This window comes from Gnatocerus cornutus, chromosome 6, assembly GCF_029298725.1.
Source record: "Gnatocerus cornutus isolate USDA-ARS CGAHR chromosome 6, icGnaCorn1.1, whole genome shotgun sequence".
NCBI classification, from domain to species: domain Eukaryota; kingdom Metazoa; phylum Arthropoda; class Insecta; order Coleoptera; family Tenebrionidae; genus Gnatocerus; species Gnatocerus cornutus.
In genome coordinates, this window is record NC_142238.1 from 14,115,842 (window position 1) to 14,141,626 (window position 25,785).

General features: G+C 38.5%; 1 protein-coding gene across 16 annotated transcripts; it reads right to left on the reverse strand.

The window, feature by feature from the left end:
* Positions 1-109: 109 nt before the first annotated feature.
* mask (multiple ankyrin repeats single KH domain) lies at positions 110-25,689 on the reverse strand. Of its 16 annotated transcripts, none has more exons than XM_088040178.1 (25): positions 25,332-25,689; positions 19,627-19,680; positions 18,585-18,723; positions 16,855-17,153; positions 16,653-16,800; positions 15,494-16,063; positions 14,917-15,434; positions 14,621-14,864; positions 14,481-14,568; positions 14,174-14,429; positions 13,972-14,119; positions 11,908-12,173; positions 11,518-11,856; positions 11,276-11,443; positions 10,966-11,221; positions 10,346-10,765; positions 9,799-10,127; positions 9,391-9,747; positions 8,566-9,289; positions 7,170-7,842; positions 6,971-7,115; positions 5,497-6,887; positions 5,010-5,442; positions 901-1,074; positions 110-851 (listed from the first exon to the last, which is right to left on the reverse strand). In XM_088040178.1, exons 1-25 carry the CDS (start codon positions 25,530-25,532, stop codon positions 819-821), a joined length of 8,373 nt encoding a protein of 2,790 aa, XP_087896304.1. In that variant the 5' UTR covers positions 25,533-25,689; the 3' UTR covers positions 110-818. The 16 variants fall into 16 exon arrangements, with proteins under 16 accessions (XP_087896304.1, XP_087896306.1, XP_087896308.1 ...); XM_088040180.1 differs by having other exon boundaries at positions 18,585-18,699; positions 19,615-19,680; XM_088040182.1 differs by having other exon boundaries at positions 11,908-12,101; positions 19,615-19,680.
* Positions 25,690-25,785: the final 96 nt, after the last annotated feature.

Below are 25,785 nucleotides of genomic sequence, written 5' to 3' on the forward strand. Positions count from 1 at the left end.
ATGAGTCAGGAGAGTACTGAGTCATTTTATTTCTAGATTTGGTCGGCTGATCGGGAAAGGTCAAAGATCACGGTTCCGTGACTTAGGATAAAATTTAAAGAAAGCCAGATACAGTGCATAAAGATATATTTAAGTCTTCATGTACAAGCAATATTACATAATGATCCGTTTAATAATAACCCTACAGTTTCGTGGGAGTCAGCGATACCCACCGAGTGCTTGTGCCGGGCGGAACCCAGTCGTGAGGCATACAAACACTGCGCTTACACATGTAGAAATGAAAGTAAATATTCGAATAGAGAACAAATTATTCACAAGTTAACACTTGTCCCTATCGCCAATCCCTCGACACCATTGCGCAACTACTACATTATACATAGTGTAATATTATAATTATATACTCTAACTTCAGCTCGACGTTGGCTTGTTTTTGGAGCCGCTAGTAAAGCTGTATTTATCATTCATGATCCAAATTTGGCTACAAAAGATAATCAAGTAAAACAGTTGTATTTCATAAACTATAAGCAGTTATAAACGAAATAATGGGACATGCAAACAACATACTACAATTAGAATAATGATCTGAATAGTTTTTATATACACCGAATGCAGGCAAGGGGGCTCGTGGCCTGTATAATGGGCCTCCTAAACCAGACACTTGCACATGTGTGTACTTGAATAGAGATACCATAAACAAAAACTAGTACTAGGTTCTACTGTAAAACTTGTATCCCAAAGATCACAAAGATGTAAGCTAAATTTCGCACGATGGACTTGTCAAAAAAACGCTTATAGTTCTGATCATGTAAAATCCATGTTTACTGGTTCCATTTGGACATCCCGGCCCATCCCTGCCAACAAAAACGTCACCTCAAATCCACAAAAATTTCACCATCTTACGTGTTGCGATTTGTCTTGAACATCAACATTCGGGCGGTTTCCTTCCCAGGGCAAGTCTTTTAACTCCACTTGCATATAATCAGAAGGGGGGCGACCTATTGGCTGTTGCTGCAACATGTACGGTTGGATTGGTCCGTTGGAGAACGTGTGAGGAGTCTCCATGGGCACAGCAGGCTAAAAATATCATAGTTCGTACATCGCATATCAACAAGAGACTTTACGAAATTATTTATCTACCAAATTACCTAGTTTGGACACAAATACTGTTACACATACTTTACTTTACTTTTTACTCCAATTCATTCAAAAATACGACAGATACACTGCGTTTAAAAAAAATGAACCACCCTGAAGAAGACGTAGAATGTTGAAATTTGGTAGAAAGAATTGATGCATTGAGAAAGATTTTTAAGAAAATTTAACAACATTTAAGTAGAAATAAATTTAAAATGCATAACATTTCTTCGTACTCTTATACATCCAGCATCCATCCTGGCGTGCTGGAAATGAAATGGTTCAATGCATCCTTTGATCCACCATGTTCCAGACATGTTCTATAGGATTTAAATCCGGTGATATGGATGGTCAACAAAGATAAAATTTCTTTTAGAGATGACGGATTACCTTCAAAATTTAATCATTTATTTGTTTTAAGGCCATGTTCAACGTTTTTCTCTTATCCCATGTAAAGTTCTGGGAAGTTTTCATACTTAGTTTCATAGGTATCAATTTCGTTCAAAAACTCATCTTTTTGTAATACAATTCTGTAACGATTGGCCGAAACAAAAAAATAATTAAAAAGAAAATCGGCAAGTTATAATAGTTTAATAATTCGGAATTTTCAGACCATTCCATAAAATAGAACCTGTTCAAAATATCAAGTTTTTTCTTCGACCAAATTGTAGAGAATAAACTTGTGATGACATTGATAAAAAAAATTCTTAAATTACATAAAAAATGATTTAGTTATCTTCCCAGAACGATTATAGTAAACCCAGTTCACATATACCTAGTAAATTTTATGGCCACATTATGAGAGGGGCGGGCAGTACTAATCCTTGCGATTGGAGACCATAAATGAGCACGAAATGAGTGCGGGCCTATTCAACCATCGGTCAACTCTCTACCTAGAACTTTGTCGGCTGTAGTTTACAACACCCAGTTTTATTTCTATGGGTGGTTTGACTTAAGCCATAAAATGTTTACTAGGTATATGTCAACTGAGGTTAATATACACGTTTTTGAATCTCGTATCGAAATATGATTTACAACTTACGTCTTGAGGGTAGATTTACGACTGTACCCTCATTACCACAGATTACATTGTTAGGGGACCCAACCATCTGACCATAGCACAGACAAGCTGTTTGAATCGAGTACAGAAATTTTATATTTTATAAATACAGGATGCGCAAATTACGGTCACCCCCTTAACTTAAAAGATGAAAATTTGCAATATTGCATACGCTTATGGTTGATCAAGTTCCACAACCTAACGCAAAAATTTGTTTTTACCACGGTTCGATTGGCGTCGCGACGCCAATAAAGTGTAATTTTTAGTGATTTTTGAGTTTTTGCGGATTTCAATTTTTTTTCAAAATAAATGTGATAAAAATATCTGTTTTTCCTTAAAATTTAATGCAAATTGTGTTTAAAATCAGAGAAAAAAAACGCTGATTTATTACTTTTTAAAATAATGACGGACAGTGAGTGAGAAACTACGTTTACACCAAATTTTCACAAGTCACTTGATTCATTTGTATGAAGGTCAATTTTGACGCGAACGTATTGCTAGACGAAGTGATAAGTGACAAGAAAAAAAATACAAATTTCAAATGCAAAAGACAAAGACGGCTATATTTTATCACTGCCGCTTTATTTATCGTCTTGAGAAACAAAATCGCACCCATAGTTTCAAACCTTGACGTTATGAATTTGAAAATTAACTTAATAAAATAACATTTTTCTTTAATTTTTAATTTCAAAATTTTTTCTTTTAAATTAAAGACGATTTTGGGGGTGACCACAAAAAGACTGTAATCCCTAAACCTTGAACCATACATAAAATTCACAAACTTATATAGTAAATCCAGCGAGTAAATAGGATGATTTGAATTGTATGGCATGAAACATGGCAACTTGAAATACTCTAGAATTTTCCGTCTTTTTGGGGATATTAATCGCGATTTAAGTTGGTTATGCAACTACGCCTTTCCGCCTTTTTTAGAAATTTGTCAATGATTTGACATTCACTGACATTCGTCATTTTGACCACTTTAAGATCCACTTTTTGCACTGTTCCTTGAGTTTTGTTGTTAAAATAGTGTCTAATTACTAGTTTTTCGGTTTTTCTGTTGTGCAAATTGTCTTTTGCAAGTTTCATGATGAGTAGATTCAAGATATGTTGGTCAACTTGACCGAAGTTTCCTAATTAGAATGTTGGTAATGAAAGATTTGTAACAACTGGACTGCTAATAAAGTTTTGTGTGCCTCTCGATTTCCTGGCGGAAGGACTTACCTGACACACAGCTTTCAAGTGTGTAAAAATTGAGGGTTTTTGAGGTTTTCTCTACGTTACCAAATTAATGACAAAACACCGAATTAGTTAGTTTGTTAATTCCCTTTCTATAATCAAGTAATAGGAGCCATTTTTATAGCAGTAAATTTAGTAAAAATAATGAATTTTAAAATTAGCATCATGACAACTATTTTAAATTTGGCGGTTGTTGGTACTAGTTTTTATCGCGCAGATTTGGTTAGAAAACTGTCATCTATTTATTCGTTGGACGGACTATACCCATTATAATTCATATTATACAGGTTGCTTGGTAAGTAAAGCACCAAACTGTAACAGCAATATTATTAAAGTGATAGTAATTAAAATCTCGAAGATTTTTTTTCTGTAGCATTTCTTGTAAGCTGTGGAAGAACGTAAAAGTAAACAATCACGTCAGAGTTTGGATATTTGAAAAATTTTAGAAATCAAGTCATTTCGTTGAACAAAATCTCACACATATTACACCTGATATTTTGTGACATAGGCGTACCTGACAGATCTGTCAAAATGTGTGCTGAATAGTTTCGCAATGGTCCTGAGATTACAGTAAATCATTTCTTGTTACAGCGTTTATATCTTGGTCTAGATCGGAACAAAGGACAATTTGAATGGTTTTATAATTTTGTAAACGATATATTTTTCGAATTAAATATTCAGCATCAAGTACATTTGTGCCGCCATTGACTAATGTGACAGTTGTTTGGTATTCTCGTTTTTTGTCAAAACCAAACCACTATGTTTGCAGTCAGATCTTTAATTATTTTTCGAATTTTGATTGGTCAACTTTAGAATCTTTTACACGAAAAGAAATAATAAAAAGGAAATTTTCACTCAGACCTCTTTCTTATCAGCAGTCAGGCTTGGACCCAAACCCCCGCGGGTACCGGGAGACTACTGTAATTTTATTATCGAGTCATAATATCGATTTAATTTATACAGTTTCAAATTTGGTTTCCAGGTAAAATTTACAACTTTCTTCTTAGGAAAATTCATGTGCCGTTTAGCAATTTTGTGGGGTTTGAAAAAAAAAATTTTTGTTGCTGCTGAAAAGTTAGGAGTGGATATCGCAAACAGTGTCTAATACCACACTTTCGGATCACAAGAGAAATGTGCTTCGAAATTACCCCGTTGTAAATTTTTACGCCCAAAACCTTTCTATCCCTCAACTATTGTGTCCACCCAAACAGATAACGAGACTGTTACAAAATGTCCGAGTCCCGCACTTCTTGACAGGTATATGACAAGATCTGAAAACTGAGTTGGGCGAAACGTTTAACATGGCCTTAAGCCAACAAGCCTTTGCGCCAAATTTAGACGTTCTATGTTTACTTCTTCAGGGTGGTTCACTTTTTTTTAAACTCCTGTGCAGCGATTCGGTTTTTTTTATCCGACCACTCCATTGTAACACTAGCAGAAATTTTGATTTTTTTTGCTTCTAACAAATAGATTAAAGTTAACAATATTTATGTCCCTACTAGGTATTTGTGGAACTGAAGAAAATGAATATTCACGAGCATAAAACTTTTTAAAATTGTTTAGACCAACCACTTACCGTGAATGCATCCATGAACTGCGGCAGTTCTTCCTGATACATGTGTCCCCTGCTTACTGCAAATCGTTCGTTTGCGTTTGCCCATCGCGGTGCCGGTTTGTCCATTGGCCACAATGTGTGTTCAACATTCGGGTATACTTTTCTAGCTCTTTCTGTACCGATGGGTTGAGGAGGTTGTTTCCGGTCTTCACCATAATGTCCCTCATTTTGATGCATGTTATGAACACCGGGCAAATTCGGTGACATATTTGGCGAGTGGTTCACCATAGACATCTCTGGGCCGTTTTCCAAGATTTCGCTACCAGCAGCTCGCGCGAGATTGTGTAAAGTCATTCCGGTGGCCATTCCACTAATTATTTCTGTTTGTTGTTGTGTGAACGGTTGTTGCATTTGCATTAACGGCCAATGGGCTTGTGAAGAATTCACTCCTGACCTGTAATTTTAAACAATGCAAATCATCCTTTGAATGGCAAGTTTAATAACAGACCTATAAGAGTCGACGGCGTTTTTGCCCCCCGAGTACATCGCAGTGTTGTTTTGGCCGGGCATTGGGAAGCCGTTGTACATCTGTGGACCCTGTTTTGCCGGCATCGCGTTATAAACAGTACTGGAAAAATCTGGAGCTTTCGGATTGAGCCGTGACATGCTCACTAATGGCATATTCGTTTGTTGAGATTGAGCGTAGCTATAGTTCTTCAGAGAACTGTTTTGGTACGTCGACTGCAGCAGCTGCCCCTCGTTGGTCATGTTGAGCATATTGTGGGGAATGTTCGTTGATCCGGGTTTGAAATATTCCGAGTAAAAGTGGTTATTACTGTCGTTCTGTGTGGAGACTTGTGTTCGCCCGATGTTGCTGCCGATGGGAGGGAGCTGTTGGGTCTTTGAGGGTTCGGGATAAACTTGAAAATTTGCAGGATTCGCCGAGATATTCGGAGGAGTGGTACTGTTACTGCTCGTTTTGGAAGAGACGGGAGAGCAAACAGTACCACCTCTATAACCGGGAGCTTTCGCAACATCTACCAACGGTGGATCTTGATCGATACCGAATTTCGGTTGCATGACATTTTGAGAATTAGAACCCCCTGTAACTGCTGCAAAATTGACAGGTTTTTGAGATTCATTATCTCGCCTCCACATCGATTGATCAGTCGAATAAAACAGTGAGTATTCTGGAGGTGTTGGTACGCTATTCTGGTTGATTTCCTCTTGTAATTGCGCAGCTGTTGATTGCACGACATTGGGTGTTGTACTCCTCACTACAGTTCCTGAGGATTCTGAAACTGGAACTGAAACGTTAACTTGGCTGCTGGCGCTTCCGAAAACGGGCCCTTTTCCTGGACTTTGGTAGTGTTGCATGTTGGGTGGCGCCGAGGCCGTCGGTGTGGGTCGACTATGCTTTGGCGAAGAATGTGTGTTTGACGCAGAGTGGGAAACCGATTGGGGGGAAACAGGACCTACAGCGCTCGCTGGTAGGCCTAGATTCCGAGACTTACTGATGACCCCGTGACTAACCGCTACAGACAACTGATTCGCTGTTGTTTCGGACAACTTGGCGGCGAAAGTTTGTGTCGCTGTTGTAGTTGTGATTAATTTGTTGGTACGACTTGTCGACGAACTCGACGAGGTGTGAGGAACAGACGAACGAATCGCTGCAGCAGCTTGAGCCGCTGCGTTTTTCTCGGCCTGAGCCACTAACCTGGGGGCAGTTACTCGCGACGTTATGACCGGGACGGCTCCGCGAAGCTTTACGGTAGTAGTTGAAGACCTAGACGACGACGTCACCGACGGTGCCACGGTTTGAATGGTCTTTGACTGAGTGGTCGTTGTTAAAGCCGATGGTTGTGTGACTGTCAATACTTTGCCCGCGATTTTCTTCGTCTAAAATCAAAACAGTCTAATCTTAGCCAGGCTGATTAACACGTTTAAAAAAAATCTTCGTTGTAATTACGAAAATTGCCTACCCCAATCTGCGTCTTATCCCACAGAGTTGTAGCACTCGTCGCCGCTTTGTTAGTCTTTGGAAGCATCTGCAGAATGTCTACATCTGGATCTTTGATCAAAGTTGCTATCAACGAATGCGCTTGTTTAGTGACGTCAGGTGCACCCCTATAAATCAACCACAGCAATAAAATAAATCATCCCCAAATTTTTGAAACTTACTTGATTGTGATGATTCTTTCTCCTTGACCTTTACTCTGTTTCTCCACTTCAATGTGGGCTCCGGTCGCACCTCTAATCGCATTAATGTTACTACCACCTCGCCCTATTACCCTCGAAATAGCATTTAAGGGCACGGAAACCTTCTTAACCCCTGACTCTGACATGGAAACCGCTTGAATGTTTGACTTCCTCACGACTTCTTTCCACCCTTCGTCTCTTTTTGAAGACTGTTTCGGACTGGTTGAAGAACAAACTTTCGACTGACCATCACTTTCATAATTGTGACTTTTCTTGGACTTATTCGACACGTAATTTTCGTTACCAGTAGCTTCAAAGTCGTCTCGTTCTGCTGGACTTTTCGTAGCTTCAAACACAAGACCTTTTCGGAATTGGTTCGATGCTTTGTTCTTATCATTACTCTTATCGGATCGTTTTTCAGGCGATTCGCCTAAATTTTGAGATTTACTTGAACCGGCTTTACTAGTGGGACTGTTGTTCTTCGAATTCAAAGTTGCTTTCTTCTTCTTTTTGTCTTTTCGCTTGTCGTTCGGTTTGATGTCGTTACTTGAGCAACTGCCTTGGCTATTGGCGTCGATACCGCTGTCTCCTTCTTCTTTATCACCTGTGTCGCCGTTGCGGATGGCGGGATCCAAATTGACGTCTTGAACGTTATCTAAAAGATGCGCAATTTCGGGTTAACGCACAAATTACATAATAGTCCGAGTGAAGAACTCTTTCAATTATACGCATGCTGTAAAGCAACAGTTGTTAAAAAAATATTCGTCGGACTATCCGAAAAAAAAAGAAGTGTTACGTACCAAAGAGCAAAAATCTCACGGTGACGTCACACACAGGATAAAAGTTTTTTTTTGTTCAAAAACAATAACGCAATTTTTAGTGGTGTGTTAAAATGTAAATTTACCAACCTAAAGATGCTTCGGCTGCTGATGAATAGAATGATCCAATATCAGCAATGCGTTGTAAATCGCTTGTAAAAGGCATATTTACAGATAATTGCAACGTACCTGTGCAGAAGACGTCTTCTTTTCATTTCAGAAACTTGAGTTGTCGACCTCCACCAGCTCTAGCGACCCAGCTAGAGCGATAAAACCGTTGGTGCCTGTCACTGAATGAAGTATTTTATTGATAATGATGTAAAAATCAAGTAAAACAAGAAAATATCTACAAAAAATTAGCTGTAAGTGGAAATCAGAGTTAATCGTTGAAAAAAAAAACCGTTGTGTATAAAAATGTATGACAAACACAATGATGTACGTGAAGAACTTATTAACAAGTTTATCCTGCCTGTGACGTCACTCTCTTATTGATACTTTAGTAAAACACTTCATATGCCAACAGATACATGCGTTGAATTGTTACGAAACCAACAGCTTACCTTCTTCCTCCCCTTTTTCGTCCTCAACGATCTTCTTATCTTTATCGTCATAGTTCTCGTTTTTCTTGTTCTCTTCGAGCAACTTCCGCCGTTCCTCTTTCTTCTCCAGTTTCTTTTTCTTTTTTCGCTCCCGCCTCCTCGCTGCCGCGAGCCTCTTCGTCTCTTCTCTATTCTTCTCCATATCCAACTCCTCCAAAAGAATCGTGGCGTTCTTATTCGCTTTGGCAGCTTGCGTTTCTTTCGCCGCGCGAATAACCTTGACACACTCTTGGCACTTTTCTAGCAAATCCTTATCGTTAACAGTCGCAATATATCGAATCATTTCTTGATCACTAGGAAACTGCGTCACGTGGTGTACCATCCACCTTACGACTTTTACGTGACCTTTCCGGAACGCGGCCATCAAACAAGAAACCTTTCTGTTGTCTTGTGAGTCGATGTCGGCATTGATGTTGTACAGCAATTCGACAACGGCGAGGTGACCACCATTTGCGGCTAACCAGAGCGGGGAATTTCCTTTCTTGTTCTTCACTTCGATCTGTGCTCCTCGGCAGAGAAGAAGCTCGACAAAGCGAACGTGGCCTTTGTCGGCGGCGATGGTTAAAGCGGTGTCTCGAGATGAAGGGACTGGCGTTGCATTGACATCAGCGCCTTTGTCGAGGAGAACTCGACCGACTTCTACGTAACCTCCGCTGGCGGCTTCCATGAGCGGCGTGAGACCGGTCTGCAAGTGTGAAGAATAAAAATTGAAAATCGAATTTAACAAAACAATTCTGACGTTTTGGCGAGTTGTCACTTGTAAGTACAGGTAACTGGGATTCTTACCTTGGCTCTGTGTTCGACGTTGGCTTTACGGTCCAGCAGCAAGCTCACAACTTCGTGCCGTCCTTGAAAGCACGCCAAAGTTAACGCAGTGTTTCGATTGGTTTCAATTTGAGCATTAATATCGCTTCCCATGTCCAATAACAGTTTTACAGCAGCAGTATGACCGTTCATTGCAGCTAACATAAGAGGAGATATACCTAATTTACTTCCAGTTCGAGAATTGATCTCGGCTCCATGGCTTAGCAGCAACTTTATAATGTTGACGTAACCACCAGAAGCTGCTAAACTAAGAGGGGTATAATCTGACACATTCCTGTGTTCTTTATTGGCGTTTCTGTTCAAAAGTAACTCAACAACCTAAAAAAAAAATACTGTACTTTTCACTTGGTCAAAAATTAGCAAGTTTACTTCATATCGTCCTCCGGAACATGCCAAACTAAGAGGCGTGTCTTTTGTTCTTTCAGATTGAGCCTCAATGTCGGCGTTATGATTCAAGAGAACCTCAACGACTTTTTCATGCCCTGCCGTTGCGGCCAAAATTAGAGGGGTAAAACCTTTTTTGTCGCGATGTTCAATGTCAGCGCCACGATTTATTAAGAGATCTACAAGATCTTCGTGACCTCCTGCGCAAGCGAGGGTAAGAGCCGTATCGTGGTTACTGTCGGTCTTGGAGTCTACATCGAGACAAGGAAGGGTATTTTGGCATTGTTGATTCACACCGTTGTACTGGTTGATAGCTAAAATTGGACATTTTGCTAATTTATTTTCTCAAGAACATGAACAAGTCAGATTAGATTAACTTACGACAGCAATTATTTTTCAATTAACGATCAGAAAAATATTTTTAAGAAGTAAGTGTGAGATCTGACATGCCCATGCAACTTTAATCATCGATTGACTTTTTACTATTAGACTCCAATTAGTACAGCCACACAGTCAAGAAAAACATAAATACCTGCATTGTTGGGTCCAACTTGAAAATTTTGATTCTGCTGGAAATTGTTGCCTTGTAAGGGTTGGTTAGGGTGCCGAATAACGCGCCCCTTTTTGATTTTCATTCCATCAAGTGGTTTACCGGTTTTTTTCGCCTCAGCAGTTTGCGGCGTCTGGGTTGCCGCCTGTACCTGATGGCTGACTTGTTGTTGATGTGTTTGCGCTAACTGTTGGTGTTGAGTGCATGGTGATTGGCAATGATGAGCGGGTTGCATGGGCGAGGGGTTTACTCCATGATTACAAGGGGTTTGTACTTGTGGGGCACAAGCCACTTGTTGTGGTGTTATGTAGGGCTGTGCGGACGTACCAGGTAATGACCCTACGGTCGTCGGAACCACCGTTGCGGTTGTTATAGTTTCACTTGTACTCGCACTCGGGCATGCTGTAAGTGGGTTAATAGTGAAAAAAACGCACTCGAGAATCAAATTTGCATAAACTGACACCACGTGCGAAATTAAAATGTGACCGGAGTTTATGCAAACTTACGTTAGTTACAATTTCGTCGCTAGAATTGTCTATGGATGGCACAGACAACTCGGGCGATTTTAGTTAGTAACAACAAATTAAGCAATAATTAATCACCTAATTGTTGCTGCATTAAATTAATTCCAGCTTGAAATCCTGCTTGGTAGATAGCACCACTTTGTTCTTTGTTTGGCATACCTGCAGTTGTCAAATAGTGTTCATATGGATAAATCGTATGTACGGGTACTTGAGAGCCATTTGCAGGCACTGCAAAGTATTCAACCCGGGATAGATCTGTCTGATTTTGCAGTTCTTGCTGACTGGCGAAGGATGCTAACATGGTTTCATCAATAGCACTTGGATAGGGTTGAACCTGCAGAAAAACACCCGTTTACAAATAAACTTCAAATGACACCAATCGAAGTACCTGGAGATTATGCTGATTTACACTTTGGTCATTGATATCAGAGGTGTTAAATGATTCAAGAGTTTGAACAACATCATCTACTGTTGAAAAATCCTTCTCGGTTATTTCTAATTTTGTGACTTTACCATCTTGTACATGGTCATAGAGATCCAATCGAGTTTTCTGCTGCTGCAAAATACAGTAATTAGACGGTGCACAAATATGGTAAAACCAGAGATAAATCAATTGAACAATCTACTCACAGGTGATCCAACAAAAGCAGCCCGAATTGATGTGTTTTGGAACTGCTGAAGTATGGACGCCGTTAGAAGGTTTTCTGGTGTTTCTTCTTTCAACACCAATGACTCTTGGTCTATTGAATCAAGATCTAGACCTTGCATATTGAGAGTCTCTGAGATATTCAACGGTTTCTCTCCCGACTGTTGCGGCTGTTGTTGCAACTGAATCGGACTAAAAACTTGCGTCGATTGCTGACCATACAAATTCGATTGGTACTGCTGTTGAAGCTGTTGCTTTCGCACATTTTTCCCTTCTTTTTTCGAGACAGGTTTCGCCTTGGGTCTATCACTAATCGCAGTATTCTATCGGATGTTTACATTAAAAACTGAAAGTTATTTTGACTGCGGGAGTACCTGACTGACTTCGGCATGAGATGTCACACTTTGAAATTTGATCGGTTGCGTAGTGGTGGTGCTGGCAGTGGGTAACGCTACGGATGTCGTTAGTGGCGTAAAATAAAATGCCGGTTGCGTTTGATTTTGGTTAAACGTTCCCGTGTCTCCGCTGACGGCCAGTTTTAGGGGCGATTGCAAGCAGGTTGCACCTCCTGTGTAGAAAGTATTGTGGACTTGTAGATTGTTGGCAGGAAACATGGAACCTGTCATGCCAGTCCCCAGCCCTGACAAATATGCGCTATCAGAACCATAGCCACATGGATTTTCATGCACCCAAACGGGGGTTTAGGGCTAGGACATGCTTGTTAAAACGCGAGGGGTTAAAGTCCATGGCGAAATTACGACTTTAGCGTTGACGAAAAGCACCTCCTACACCAGTGTGTTACTAGTTCAAAAGCACACGAAAATTTTCTACGTAAAAGCAAAATATAAAATTGTTCGTCCGTCACACCGGTATTGCACTATTCAATGCGCAGTTATTTCAACCGTTAGTCACCAATACCTAATACAAGAAGAATTTTACAAAATCATTGTGCATAGGAATGAGCTGAAAACTATCTGAAAAACAAATGGATTTCGAAAAATTCCTCTTAACTGCAGCATTTGGGTTAGAACAACACAGCATACTTCGTCCCCAATGCAATTTGCCCCTAGTTTAATTCGTCCCGATGCGATCTTTGATAATAATTGAAAAATGGCTTATATAATTTTACTTAAAATTGATATCTGCAACACAGGGTAGCTATATACTAAAAAAAATTGACACTGGTAAATAAAAACATTTATAGAGAAGACATACAAAAAAATGCAATATTAGCATGCGATAAAGACGCATTTGAGGTTGATAATGAATTAAATAAGAACCCGACGAAAAATTAAATAATTAATTAAATGTTCGAAAAAAAATGTCTTTTTAAGAACAAACATCCGCAAATGAATTTTTAATTTTAAGAAAAACATTTTAATGATCAGATGCAGAGAACGTCTAAAAAATAACTTTGAATGAGCGTATTAGTTTCCTGCAATATAAATAAAATAAATACTGTTTTTTAAACTCTCGCAATGACAAAAAATAAATTATTATTATTAACGACAATTTTAGAAGTGACTACAATTGTTGCCAGACCCTATGCAGATAATAAATTATGAAAAACGGATTACATTTTTATTGTATGTCACCGCAAATATGGCAGTTGATGATCTTATTATTATTACAGCGCATGTAAACAAAGCTTTCAGGGACATATTTGCAGGGGACGATTTAACCGGCACTCGAATTGACCGGAGACGAAAATGTTTGGGGACCAATTGCCGGGGACGAACTGTCCGCAAATCCACAGCAAATGAAAGAGCAATGTGGGCACATCACAAAATAAAGATTCTCTAAAACAAGATTCGTGCAAAATACTGCTTTTACTTCGGGTTGTGTTAGGCTGTGAAATTCGATGGCATTAGACTGGTACGTCAGAAAAAAAACTTAATATTTCAAAAGCAAAATTACAAAAAACTAGTAAAAAGAAAACAAGCAAGCACAGAAAGTTAAACCAGTTTTGAGCCTCTAGAATTTCGCTGCCTTTAGTTGTCATAAATTCTCAATTTTTCAGTGCATTAGGAATGAAGTTGCTATTTGTTAGAAGACAACAAACAGTAATGCAGAGAAAGTAGAAAATTCACCACCCTACACAAAGCCAATGCATTTAATTACGTTTTCATGCACACACAAAAGCATTAAGTCCCATTCGTTCCATTTATTTAATTGTGTTTAATGTGGATAAATGAAGGCATGAGGAGAAACACCACATTATATGGGTAACTAATTAAATTAATTCACTATGTTATAAGTTGCAGATAAAAAAGAAATTTTTTTTCTAGCTAACCCCCATGCCTCCAAAGTGGTGAATTTAACTTCTTTTAATTTATGAAGCTTACAACAAAGCAGAAAGGTTATATTATACACAAATGAGAATTTACGAGTAACTTTTGTAATTCTTCAGCATTAATCCATGCAGAAAAAATACGTACCTTGCTGCTGTTGTTGCATAGCAATGTCAATATTTAACATATGAGGCAGTGAATTATTAGCAGCAGCAGGACACTGATCTTGAGGAATTGCATATTGAAACACGTGGCCATGAGAAGATTGCTTCCCATGAAGTTCACGTTCAACCCGCTAAAACGTGAACGCTGTAAACTCCATCAGGGCAGTTCACTTACGGTAACTTACATGCAACTCCTCAAGAATTTGTTGTTTTTGTGTTGTGCCCTCATCTGAACCCGAAGATGACACTACATTGTATTGTTTCTTACGACTTTTGATATAATCAATTAGCGTACTGTTTGGATCTTCTTTGTTGAGGAACTCCATCGTCTCGTCATCGAAATCGTTGAGTAATGGTTGAGTCCGTACTTGCTGCGCCTCGGCGGAAGTGAGCGCCACGTCGAACACGGCATTGGCAGAGCGACTCTTCGATAAGGGCTTTCTAAAATTGGTTTGATTTTCGGATGCTCTACTCAAACCGAGGGATACTTGCTGTTTAGAAACGTCCAGCGACGGACTGCTGGAGTCATCCTGAGAAACTATTCGGACAGCCTCGGGAACCTCTTGCAGGACTGCGGCCGCTAAAAAAAGTCATGATAAGCTTCTAAAATCGATGTTTGCGCTTCAAGTTACCTGGGGGAGGTTGAAAAAAATTGATGGGTTGTGCGGGCAAGTTGGGAGGCATCGCTCCAGGTGGTAACGGAGAGTCTCGGCTACCAACTTGCCCCGGAAGCATCGACAAATTGGTAGCCGTTGTGGCCCCTTGTTGGTGTTGGTTTATCATCATATGCTGCATTGAATGGGGGTAGTCCAGAAGGAGCTGAACGACATTCGTGTGACCTCCTTTCGCCGCCTCAATCAACATGGTGGAATTATCCTGAAGACTCATCTTTAGCCATCGAAATTCAACCACACGTTAAAAACTATACCTTCAACTTGTGACAAGGATCTGCGCTGTGACTCAACAACAACTCCACCACTGAAAGATGTCCTCCAGCACATGCTAACGACAACGGCGTGTGGTCGTTATTCGTCGTTTGCCTTCTTACATTCGCGCCTTTCGATATTAAGAACTGTACAGTGCACAAATGTCCCGCTCGACACGCTTTCATTAATGGTGTGCGTCCGCCTTCTGATTCGTGCTCCAGGTCTGCACCGTACTGCAGGAGGTAGTCTGCGACATCCGTATGTCCGTTTTCACACGCATACGTAAGTGCAGTATCCCCGGTTTGGGTCTGAGCGTGGACATTAGCGTCGTTCTCCAAGAGGAACTTGACCAAGTCCAAGTGACCTTCTTGCGCTGCCTCCATCAAAGGTGTTGAAGCCCCCAACTCTATGTCAGCGCCCCCTTTCAAAAGGATATCAGCAACTTCCGTGAAGCCACCACAACACGCCAATGTCAACGCCGTCTCTTGCGTCTCATCCGTCTGAGCATTGATGTTGGCCCCTAAGAAACAACCCCGTTAACTACTGATAACGAAGAATTTCCCATAAGGCTGATACTACTACCTTGTCCCAACAGTAGATGGACCATTTCTTCATGTCCCTCTCTCGCTGCTTCCATCAAAGGCGTGTAACCTTCATCATTAACTTCCTCGATGTTAGCCCCACGTTCGATCAGCAACATTGCTAGATCCACGTGTCCACCACACGCAGCGAGGGTAAGAGGAGACTCGAAACTGTCGGTTGGCATGTTAACTTGAGCGCCAGAATCCAACAACAACCTCGCCACTTCCACGTGCCCATCCATACTCGCTTCCATGAGCGCTGTATGCATTTCGTCGGTTTTGTGTTCTTGATCAGCGCCCGCCTCTAATAAAAACCTAACCATTTCTAAATGTCCTTTATAACACGCGAGGGTGAGCGCTGATTCTTTAAACTCGTTGGAGTGAGTGTTGATACCAGCACCTCGCTTCAACAGGATTTTTGCAAGATCGACATGACCTGCGCTGGCAGCTTCCATAAGCGGGGTGTGACCGTTTTCATTGTGGTCCTCCACGTTCGCACCGTTTTCCAAGAGGAACTCGACGACCTTCGTGTGACCACCGGCACAACCGTACATTAGGGGAGTATTGCCTAGACGAAGAAACACAAAGCAAATAAGCAAAATAGAATATTATTAATACAAGCATCGATTACTTTGTCGGTTCATTAATTATAAAGTTATTTATTTTGAAGACTTCAAAGTTTATACAGCAGTTTTACCTACACTTTTTTGAAGGATTTTACTTTGCAAAGTTGTTATGATTTGTTTTTTGAAGGTTTTTGCGAAGAAAAAACAAAGATGACCATGTCAATCATTAAAAATAAGAAGAAATTTAACATTCAATTCCGTGTAACTTCCTTTTGTTTGGTGTCTAGCATAGTTGACTGTTCGACAACACTAGTCCGCATTTTGGCAGAAACAAGAACTTTATAATGAAATTTGAAGAAAAAGGCTAAATTACATTTTAAATAACATTTGGTCGTTCAACACAACTTGGCTTGTTTGTAAAAAGTTTGTTGACGTTGAGAGTGCAATAACATCCTAATCTTAGAAAAACGTCTCTTGATAAGATACCTATCATAACTCGTAAAGTGTAATATAAAACAGATTCCTCTAACTAGTCAATTGAGTTGTATATGTATAATGCATGAAAAGCTCTTCTTGACTCAGTCCACTCACCGGATGTTGACTGCGCATTGACGTCCGCGCCATGTTTAACAAGCAATTTGACTATGTCTAAATGTCCTGCTGAAGCTGCTTCCATCAAGGGAGTACATTCTCCCTTGATTCCTCTGTCTTCTACGTTGGCATGCATGGCTAACAACACCTAGAAGCAGAGACGGGTAAAATTGTGCTCAAATCAAGTGAAGAATTCAATCACCTGCGCTAGTTCATAATAGCCAGCACTGCACGCTAAAGACAACAAACTCTCTCCTTCTTCGGACGTTTCGTGCACAGATCTACCCTCAGTCAGTAGCTTCCTTACAGTACCAACATCCCCGTCCGTACAAGCTTCTACTAAAGATGTCTTTTCTGGTTGAGTTCGAGGGTTGTCAGAGCGCATTCGAGTAAGAGCAGCGGCTGCTTCGTCCAATGCACATGACACACTAGATGTTAAACGCCTCAAAACTTCAGGATCTGCTAGATGTTTACCATCTTTAGCCGCCAACTGGCTAATACCTGGAAGAAATCAAAGACTTTTTAATTATACACGACGACTATAACAATTTCGAATTCAAAATGTTTTCATGAATAGATTTGGAAGTAAAATCGTCTGACTTGGATGCTGAAATTAATATTTCATTCACGTGGAAGTTTCTAGTTTAGATCAACATGTTAATAAGTCAACCCCAACATCGGACATAATAAAAATACTCAAGATAAAGATTATCTATGGGTTATGTAGGTCAATCAAGTGTGAGGGAGTAAGCTCCAGCCCACATCTCTCACATTTTGCTTAGCCTATCCGCAAATCATTGAAAACAGAATGACTCACTTGCTTTCTTTTTTAGGCAATTTTCAAACTATTTGATTAATGTCGTGTAATTTGACTACAAAGGTGTCCTCAATTGGGTGTATTTGCACAACTGTACTTTTTGCTCCAATATTCTAATTACAAATTTAAGTACCTACATGTGTACCTGTATGACCACAGCAATGATTTGTAGATGAAATAATTAGCGAAGAAAAGTAGGTCAGTATTATTGTCTTTCAGTTAATTCCATTTTTATAACAATGTTATCACAGTTTTAGTATCGTTACATTTATTTAAAAATATCGTCTCGATAAGTATTAGATTAGACACTCTAATTACTGTCGGTCTATTTGATAATGGGTGATGAGATGAGCACTTGGCTAAGACATGCATAGATTAAAGCATTTTTATCATATAAAACGAAATTTAAACACCAAAATCCCAACAAATTTACTATTTTATTGAGTATAATAAACGGATAAGAACAAAAAATTATCAACCTTTTTTTTTCAAAGATGAATACTTTTTGTTAAAGCACGATAATATTCGAAGTATTGTCGAGCAGCTTGGCGCAAAAATAGGAAAACTGAATTCATTTTGAGGTTGAGCTATTTTAAAAATGCCAATGATGGAGTGAGTTGAACTACAACGTGAAAACTTGTCCATGACAAAAGTCTTAATAAATCTGAATCCTCGATGGTAACCTGAAGAATTTGCTGATTTTGCTTGTTAACAAAACTAGCAATCTATTTATTCCGCTTGTAAAGACAGAATTTCTATCCATGTAACCACTTTCAAAACAATAAACTTGATGCCATTATTAAAGCTGCATCCATAAGTGGCTCATTCTATTCAGTCACCCAATATGACCATAAAAATTCCTGAATGATTGTAATAGAAAGAAAGTCGCTATTGTTGTGACTAAAGAGCGAATTTGATAAAAAATGCACATGCTTGAACTTTTCTTAATATGTAGGTCAATTACTTTAAATATTGTTTAAGAAGAAACTAACCAAAACTCAAAAACTCAAACCTAATTAGGAGTAATTATAACATAAGAAATTTGAAGATTTATTGAAAACTTTGTTGAACGTGAAGGTTTCAATTTCACCATGTCCGAAGAAATGATTTTTTACCTGCAGCTTGTAGGAGTGCTTCAAGACGTGCTTGCGTTTCGGGATCAACGGCTCGATCTTCGTCAGTGTTTAGTAGATATTTAGCGGCGACGACCTGGGTATCCTCCTCGAACTCCTGATCAATCATAAATGACTCCACCTAAATCATATTATACAATACTCTCAAATCATTCATTCTCACTCATTCAGTCAAACAATCTTAACGCAATGCTGTTTTTAAATTTAGTAGCGCTTGTGGTGACCACTGCAGACACAAATCGCACAGATAAAGGAACAGGAAGAAAAGCGCCTTTAATTGGTGTTAATTCAAAATTATTTGAAATGAATGAACCAAGGGGCTGTGCCCGTTATTGTTTAATTATATGTCGCTTATATTTAAATGAATTAAACGGTCAATTTACTGCACCCCCGCAAACTGACGGGTTCTTACTCACTACGAGACGCTAAGGTCACGTTTGTCTTGCAAGCCGCTACCATCAACAATATGCTTTTAGACCCAAAAAAAATCTATTGGAATAGCGTCACTTGGCATCTGTTAAACGTAACGTAATTACAAAGAACAGGATTCCTTGTTTTTTGATTTCCAATTGGAACAATGAAAGTATTACAGTACTATTAATGAACTCTCTTAAATGAATGTTGTAAGAGTGCATTTTTTCTATCCAATCAACAAAGCGAGATCGCTCAGAATCCCCGGGCTAAAAATATGAACATAAACACTCCGTGTCATACACAAATTTAGCATATTTTCGGCTCTACAGTGAACTGTGTGTTTGACAAACAAGGCGCGAAGATTGTATGAAAGAATTACGCGTTATAACGGCACAACAAATAGAAGTTATCGTGCAGACCCAAAAAATGTTATTTTCATTCAACTTTAACTCATCAATTTAATAAACACACCTTAATGCCCTAATTGTTAGTAAGCGTTAAGTTGAAATAAAACATGAAATGAGTTGCTAAAAACAAAGTCCGCCATTGAAAGCTTTTTTCAAAATGGTCTTAAATTAAAGACATGTAAAGTACATACTTCTACCGTTACCTCTTCCAACAGTTTGTTAATTAGCTTCTCGTCTTCAAATGAAAATGCGCTATCCTGAAAAAAATTATTCAATTTTAATGGCACGCCTGAGTCTATTTAAATGTAAAGAAAAGAAACTGCGCAGAATTTAGTCATTTTCACGGCAAATATTGTAGCATTTTCAGTTGATGGTGACGTTATCGGGAAATTACGAGTTGATGAAATTAGTCTGATAAAATAGTTCTACAGCCGCAAAAAATCAAACGTTTCCCAAGGCGAATTGTTGAAAATCATAACCATAACCTACAGTAACTATCGCCGCTGACCCACCAACCAAAACATGTTTCATCTTCAATAAATTATCATGATTTAGTGTGGAGATCTGTTATAAAATTAACCCGAGATGAACACCGGAATTTATGCATTGTTAATACGCAAAGTAAAGTTTTGTGGCTTCTCATCTTTATTAGATGTTGATTACTGGAAAAACAACAAATTCTGTGCGCCTGTTCAAACTTTTATCTCAAAGTATGACTCCAAAGCCCATACACAAATTTAATATGGATTTAGACCGGATTCCAAGCCAACTCATGTGAGGTATCCTTCACACTTTCCGATTCTGTGGTGTTCAGAGGGGGATTAGTATAGTTTGGAACCTTTGGATCGAAGATTCGCTCTGATATTTCAATTTTACAGCAATAATTGTGCTCGGATCATCCGTGCAAAGCCGGCAGCCACTTAATCCGCCTCTGCGCTAAATGTCATAGAATTGTGAATGTCAACGACTCTCACTGTTATTCTTTCAATATGCATAGCAATTGTTGCTACAAGTAGTCGCCGAAATAATTAATGTTGTAGTAATTAGCCATTCCAAATTTACACACATTGTTTCGTGGCACAATGTTACGAATGATAAATAGAAATTATCATGTTTCAAACATAAAAACAATCGTCGCAATTTTCCTTTGAAGGTTATTAATCTGGGTTTGCCCCAATGATTTTTTTTTAGTTACATTGATGCAATCAAAAGCAAAAAACATTTTCCATTATATCTGAAACTGACAAAGCTAAATTAGATCGAAACAATAAATTTTTATTTGATACAGTTTTATTTAATTGAATGTTATTACTTGTAATTTGCATTAAACAGATCAACAGAATAAACCTGATTGTTCGGTCGACTTTACAATGTTATTTGAATAACGTTCACTTCCGGACGCACGTCCTTTGAGGATATGATGACGCAGAAGAAATAATAAGAAAGTGAGAGGATGATGATATCAATCCTGCAAATTTGTGGAGTATTTTTTCAACTTTTGAACTCTTTGCAACTTTTAACAAATAATGTTGACATAGACGCGCGAAAACTCGTCTATTAGTCATCTAAAAATAATTCAAATAAAAATATTCTCACGACTTAAAAATACTATAACCTGCAAACTGTCGGCGGCCGCAGCTTTGCATTAATAAAAGAACTATGTCATAAATTGGTGTTGGTTAAATTTTAATGAAGTTATTAAACCTTATAGATATTTCCGGCATCTCCACTTCCAGCGTTGTCGCTGCTGCCACATTTGTCGCTATCACATTCTTTAATTTCGACGTGTCTCTTTGCGAAACATAATGAAAAGCTGTAAAAACATTTCCTGATAAGGTTTATAACCATGCACCAACGCTCACAAAATCAACTGGAAACTGTAACAAATCATTTTATATAAAAATGCGCTTTCTATTAGCGCATTTTGCTAAAGTAAAATAACGTGATGGGTCATCATCGCCGTTATTTTGTAACACACTTCGTCTTCATATCGACCGTCTTTCCAGACATCATATATGACGATTCTTCTTGTTTTGATGGAGAAAACAATCGCCAGCCTACATAGAAATAAATTTCATACTTATTGACGCCCGTTACAGTTCGATAAATAAATATAGGCAATCACTATTTCTTTACTGCACGCTCTGTTTCCTGGTTGGTGCAGCATACAAGACATACCTTGACATTTGGGCACTACTCAAAACAAAACAATTCCGAAAACTCTGTTTACTCATCATTAGTAAATCCAACGTGATAGAAACTAATTGTGCTTAAACGGCCTCGATTTGAACTGTAAATTACTGTTTAATGATCCTCACAGGTGGTCCCTTGGTAGAATTCGTTATTGCAATCAAGTCTTTGCTGATTATTATTAATAATCACCGCTGAATTAAATATATTGCTTAATGTTCCAAATTAATTCGCAGTAACATACAAATGCTTTCGAGAAGTACCACAGAATTGACAACCAGTTAAGTAAAACGTTAAGTAAGAATTAATTAAAAAAAACCTTGTGAAACATAAAATCGGCGATATTTGCATATTCTTAATTTTCAACTCTTACTAAAATAACGTAATTTCGGTATTGTTCAAATGCTAATTAACGGTAAATTGTGGTCTACAAACACTTCCCGAATAATTTGGAAATTACTTTCGTACCGTTCACTTGAAGTAAAAGCACGAGAAAAGAGAAACAATGAGACATTTTCATTTTCACTACATTAATATAATCAGTTAACTCGTCTTAATTGTCAGTGACATTTCGTTATTAAGGTATTAATTAAATTATGGTTGCGTCACAAAAACCCCAATGCTTGTTACTATTTCTGGAAAAAGAAAACTATGACCTTAGGTTTTCGCTGAGAAACATAATTAGTTCGGCAAAAGTGCAGTTCAAAGTTGTTCAACAGAATTAACAGATATGCATGCAAACTAACTTGGTTTTGTTATCATTTTGAGCACGTACTTTTACATTCCACAGATTTATACAAGTTGGAACAGAAATTTAAGGTTTGATTATGATTGAAGAGATTTTTCTTCAGATTGAGCACTCGATACAGGTTTCGACGACAATGGAATCATCATCAAGGCTACGATTGTGTGGTGAATGAGTGTATTGTATCCTTCCAGTGGCCTTTCAATTCTTGGAGATCTGTTCCCCCTTACATTTCGTATTTTTCACTAGAATGTGGTACCGAATGCTTCAAAAATTGTTACGATCTGACTAACTCGTACGAAATCAATTAACACGTCCGTTTGTGGCTTACCAAAATTTAATTGCACAGATTAGCTTATCTCATTTCTTTAAGCTAATAGACTGTAATATTTCCTTGTCTTTTCAAGTTTTTAACACGAAGAAGTATTTTATAATCGCCACTGATGTCTCCAAATTTTTCTACATGCTGATAAGATTGTTGTTTAAAGACATCACCAAACAAGAACTGGAAGAGTTGCGACAAAACACGGAAGTGGCTTGTCATCATAGGTTTGTTACTTTGACATTTCTTAGATTAAACGCCCAGTCATAGAAAAAATTACTAGCTCACGAAATTAAAAAAAACTTTGAGTTTTTTTCATCATTAATTATAATTTCGTATTTCTGGGTCAAAGGAAACGAAATGTCTTCGGTAATAACGGCTTCGGATCATGTCAATCATGATAGTAAAGCCAAGTTATGTACAGTAGACTCTCGATAATTTGAATTTCTCGATAATTTGAAGTTTTTTTCCGGTCCCCTCGATTTCCCTCGATAAATTGAAAAATTTCAATGTATTTTGGTCCCCTCGTTAATTTGAAGTAAAATCTAGAATTTTTTTCCTGCAAACACTCTATATAATTTGAATTTTTCCCTCCTGAACTCTCGTTAATTTGAAGTCGCTCGCGTGGACGGATAAAAAAAAACAGAAAACTTTTGAATAAGCCATACTTAAAAATTCCATTGCAGCTTTAAAATCAGATTTTTTGACTCTTTTAATAAAGGGAAGTTTTGTCGTAGTATAAATCTGTTTTATCAGAAGAATTAATAGCTTATAAAACATAAGTTTTACAATATTTCTTTAAAGTGTAGTTAGTGGATTTTACGCTCTCTTCTCTGATTGGTTTGTTTATTCTGACTTTTGGCTGTTTGCCTTTAAACTTTAAACTCTTTCTCTCATTTATTTGAATCACACTATATTTTGAACTCTCGATAATTTGAACTTTTTGCCAGGTCCCTTGAATTTCAAATTATCGAGAGTCTACTGTAGTCCGAGTTTTCATTAGTTCAAATTTTTAAAATGGAATACAGTAGAACCTCTCTATTGCGAACGAGCGAGGAATAGAAGATTTATTACCATTAATAACCATAAATGAGAAAAAGTAGGCGTTTCCATAGATTTTACGAAATATAAAGGTTAGAGAAACAGTTGTAAGGTTTTGATATTCATCTCACCAACAAGAGCCGCCTTTGAAAAGAAAAACATTTAAAAGACAGTTTTCTCTGAAATAATAGAAGATTTAGAAACCAGAAATGATCCAAAAAAGCTGAGTAAAACTTACAACAGTATCGCTACATTAGTAAATTAGTAAATGAAAAGAAATGAATAAAAAAATAATAGAAAAGAACACAAAAAATGGTGGCAAGTCAAAAGAAATGAATGTTGAGTTCGTGCAAGTGGGAAAACTGCCTTCCTGAGACTAGCCATGACTAGACAATAAAAAGGTTAAGAAAAACCGGACAGGCTTCCCTACACCATACAATAATAAGTCCAATTTCTGTCAAAAATCGTGTTCCACGTCGTATTTTGAGACACTCCTTCCAGAACTTTTATGTTTTAATCAATCTGAAGCCTCTGACGTTTCCGTAAATTTAAAGCAACACTGGGAAAAGTCATGGCATCGCACACGTATTAAATCCCAGAGAACATTTTCTCCGCTATTAATGTGTTTATGAGTGCACATTCATAAAAAATATCAAATGTTAATAACATGATGACGAGGTATTCGAACTTCGAGGTGTAATAAAATATTCGTGTTAGAGTAAAAGACTAAAAATCGAAATTGTCGGTCAATCTTGTCTTGTGAACAATAGTTTTAGAGAAAGTCGACATTCCCCCGCAGTAAAGAAGCCGCATTGTTCTAGTAATTTTGCAAGAGGTGTTGGATTCTTCTGGTAAGCGTAGCGTGCAAGAGCAAAGGACATGTTTTTTTCAGCAGGATAATATTGTTTTTTACGTGCTCGTAGCAGGAGGAAACGTTATTTGTGTCTAAATTGCACAGTAAAATATCCCGAGACTGAGATAACGGGAAATGGTAGAGCATACGATCGGCGATTGTACAAAACCGAGTTAATTTTGAACAATTATAGCGAGTAACTGTAAATGGGACAGGATTCGGGGGAGTGGGTGGGACAAGCGATGGGTGTTTAGAATTTTGAGCATGTAAATGGGACAGGGTTTGGTGGGACAAACGCTGGGAAATGCAGTCAGACAAGTGTGGAATCTGAACTATGACACTGGGCAATTAAGAATGTAAATGATAAGGAATGTTGTGATTGCGCAGGTAGTTCCGTGCTACTTGTGTCTGTCTGGGCTTTCGTTGGGCGATTTTCGCGAAATATCCGAAACAAAAGATTTGACGTGTACGAAAATAGTCCTGGTCAAGTAGATGGTAGCAGTGGTTCACCACAGCACGACTTTGACGGCGATTTTCTTCAGGCCTTATATAATAAAGTTGGTGGGCATGTGGGACTCATGAGACGGGAAAATGGGCGATTAATCGGCGTTTTTGGCACAAACTCGATAATATGCGAAGGGCGAGTATCGCACGACACAGACATGACTGCCACAAGATGTCTCTCGACATAAGTTCATTGATACTTGGGCCTCGAGGCAATCGACGATTTCGTACAAGGGACAAAGTAAAATCCTACCTCTGACACACTGTCTTCTTCGCTTTCCGATGAATCTGACATATATCGCCGATGTTCTGAGTACGTTTCCGTTTCGGACTTTGCGGGACTCGAATTGGAGGTTGAATGGGGAGTCGACGATAAGTTCCCTATATCGTGGTGGACGTTCACTTTATCTATTTTCGGATTATCTGTCGAGGACTCTTGTGATACATTCTGCATGTTTGCCTTTCATTCAAACTAAACACAACAGAACAGTTTCGTTTATTTTACAAACCTCACTACACGCACTTCGCAAAGTACATTCGTTACATCAAAATCATCACGGTCGCCATTTTCTACTATGGCGAAACGAACAACCGAACGGCGAACGAACCGATCCGACACTACTGGCACCATCTTCATCCAATTATGTCATTTAAGCGTGACACACTTTGATCCCGATTCCAAATTTACCTACTTTACAGATACCTCC

Excerpts from the sequence above, each read along its gene's own strand:
- mask (XM_088040174.1), bottom strand. The coding sequence starts at position 25,532 with ATGCAGAATGTATCACAAGAGTCCTCGACAGATAATCCGAAAATAGAT. Across the intron at positions 16,801-16,854 it reads GCTATTATGAACTAGCGCAG|GTGTTGTTAGCCATGCATGC; the intron begins GTGATTGAATTC and ends CTCTGCTTCTAG. Across the intron at positions 9,290-9,390 it reads ACGTCGAACACAGAGCCAAG|ACCGGTCTCACGCCGCTCAT; the intron begins GTAAGAATCCCA and ends TCACACTTGCAG.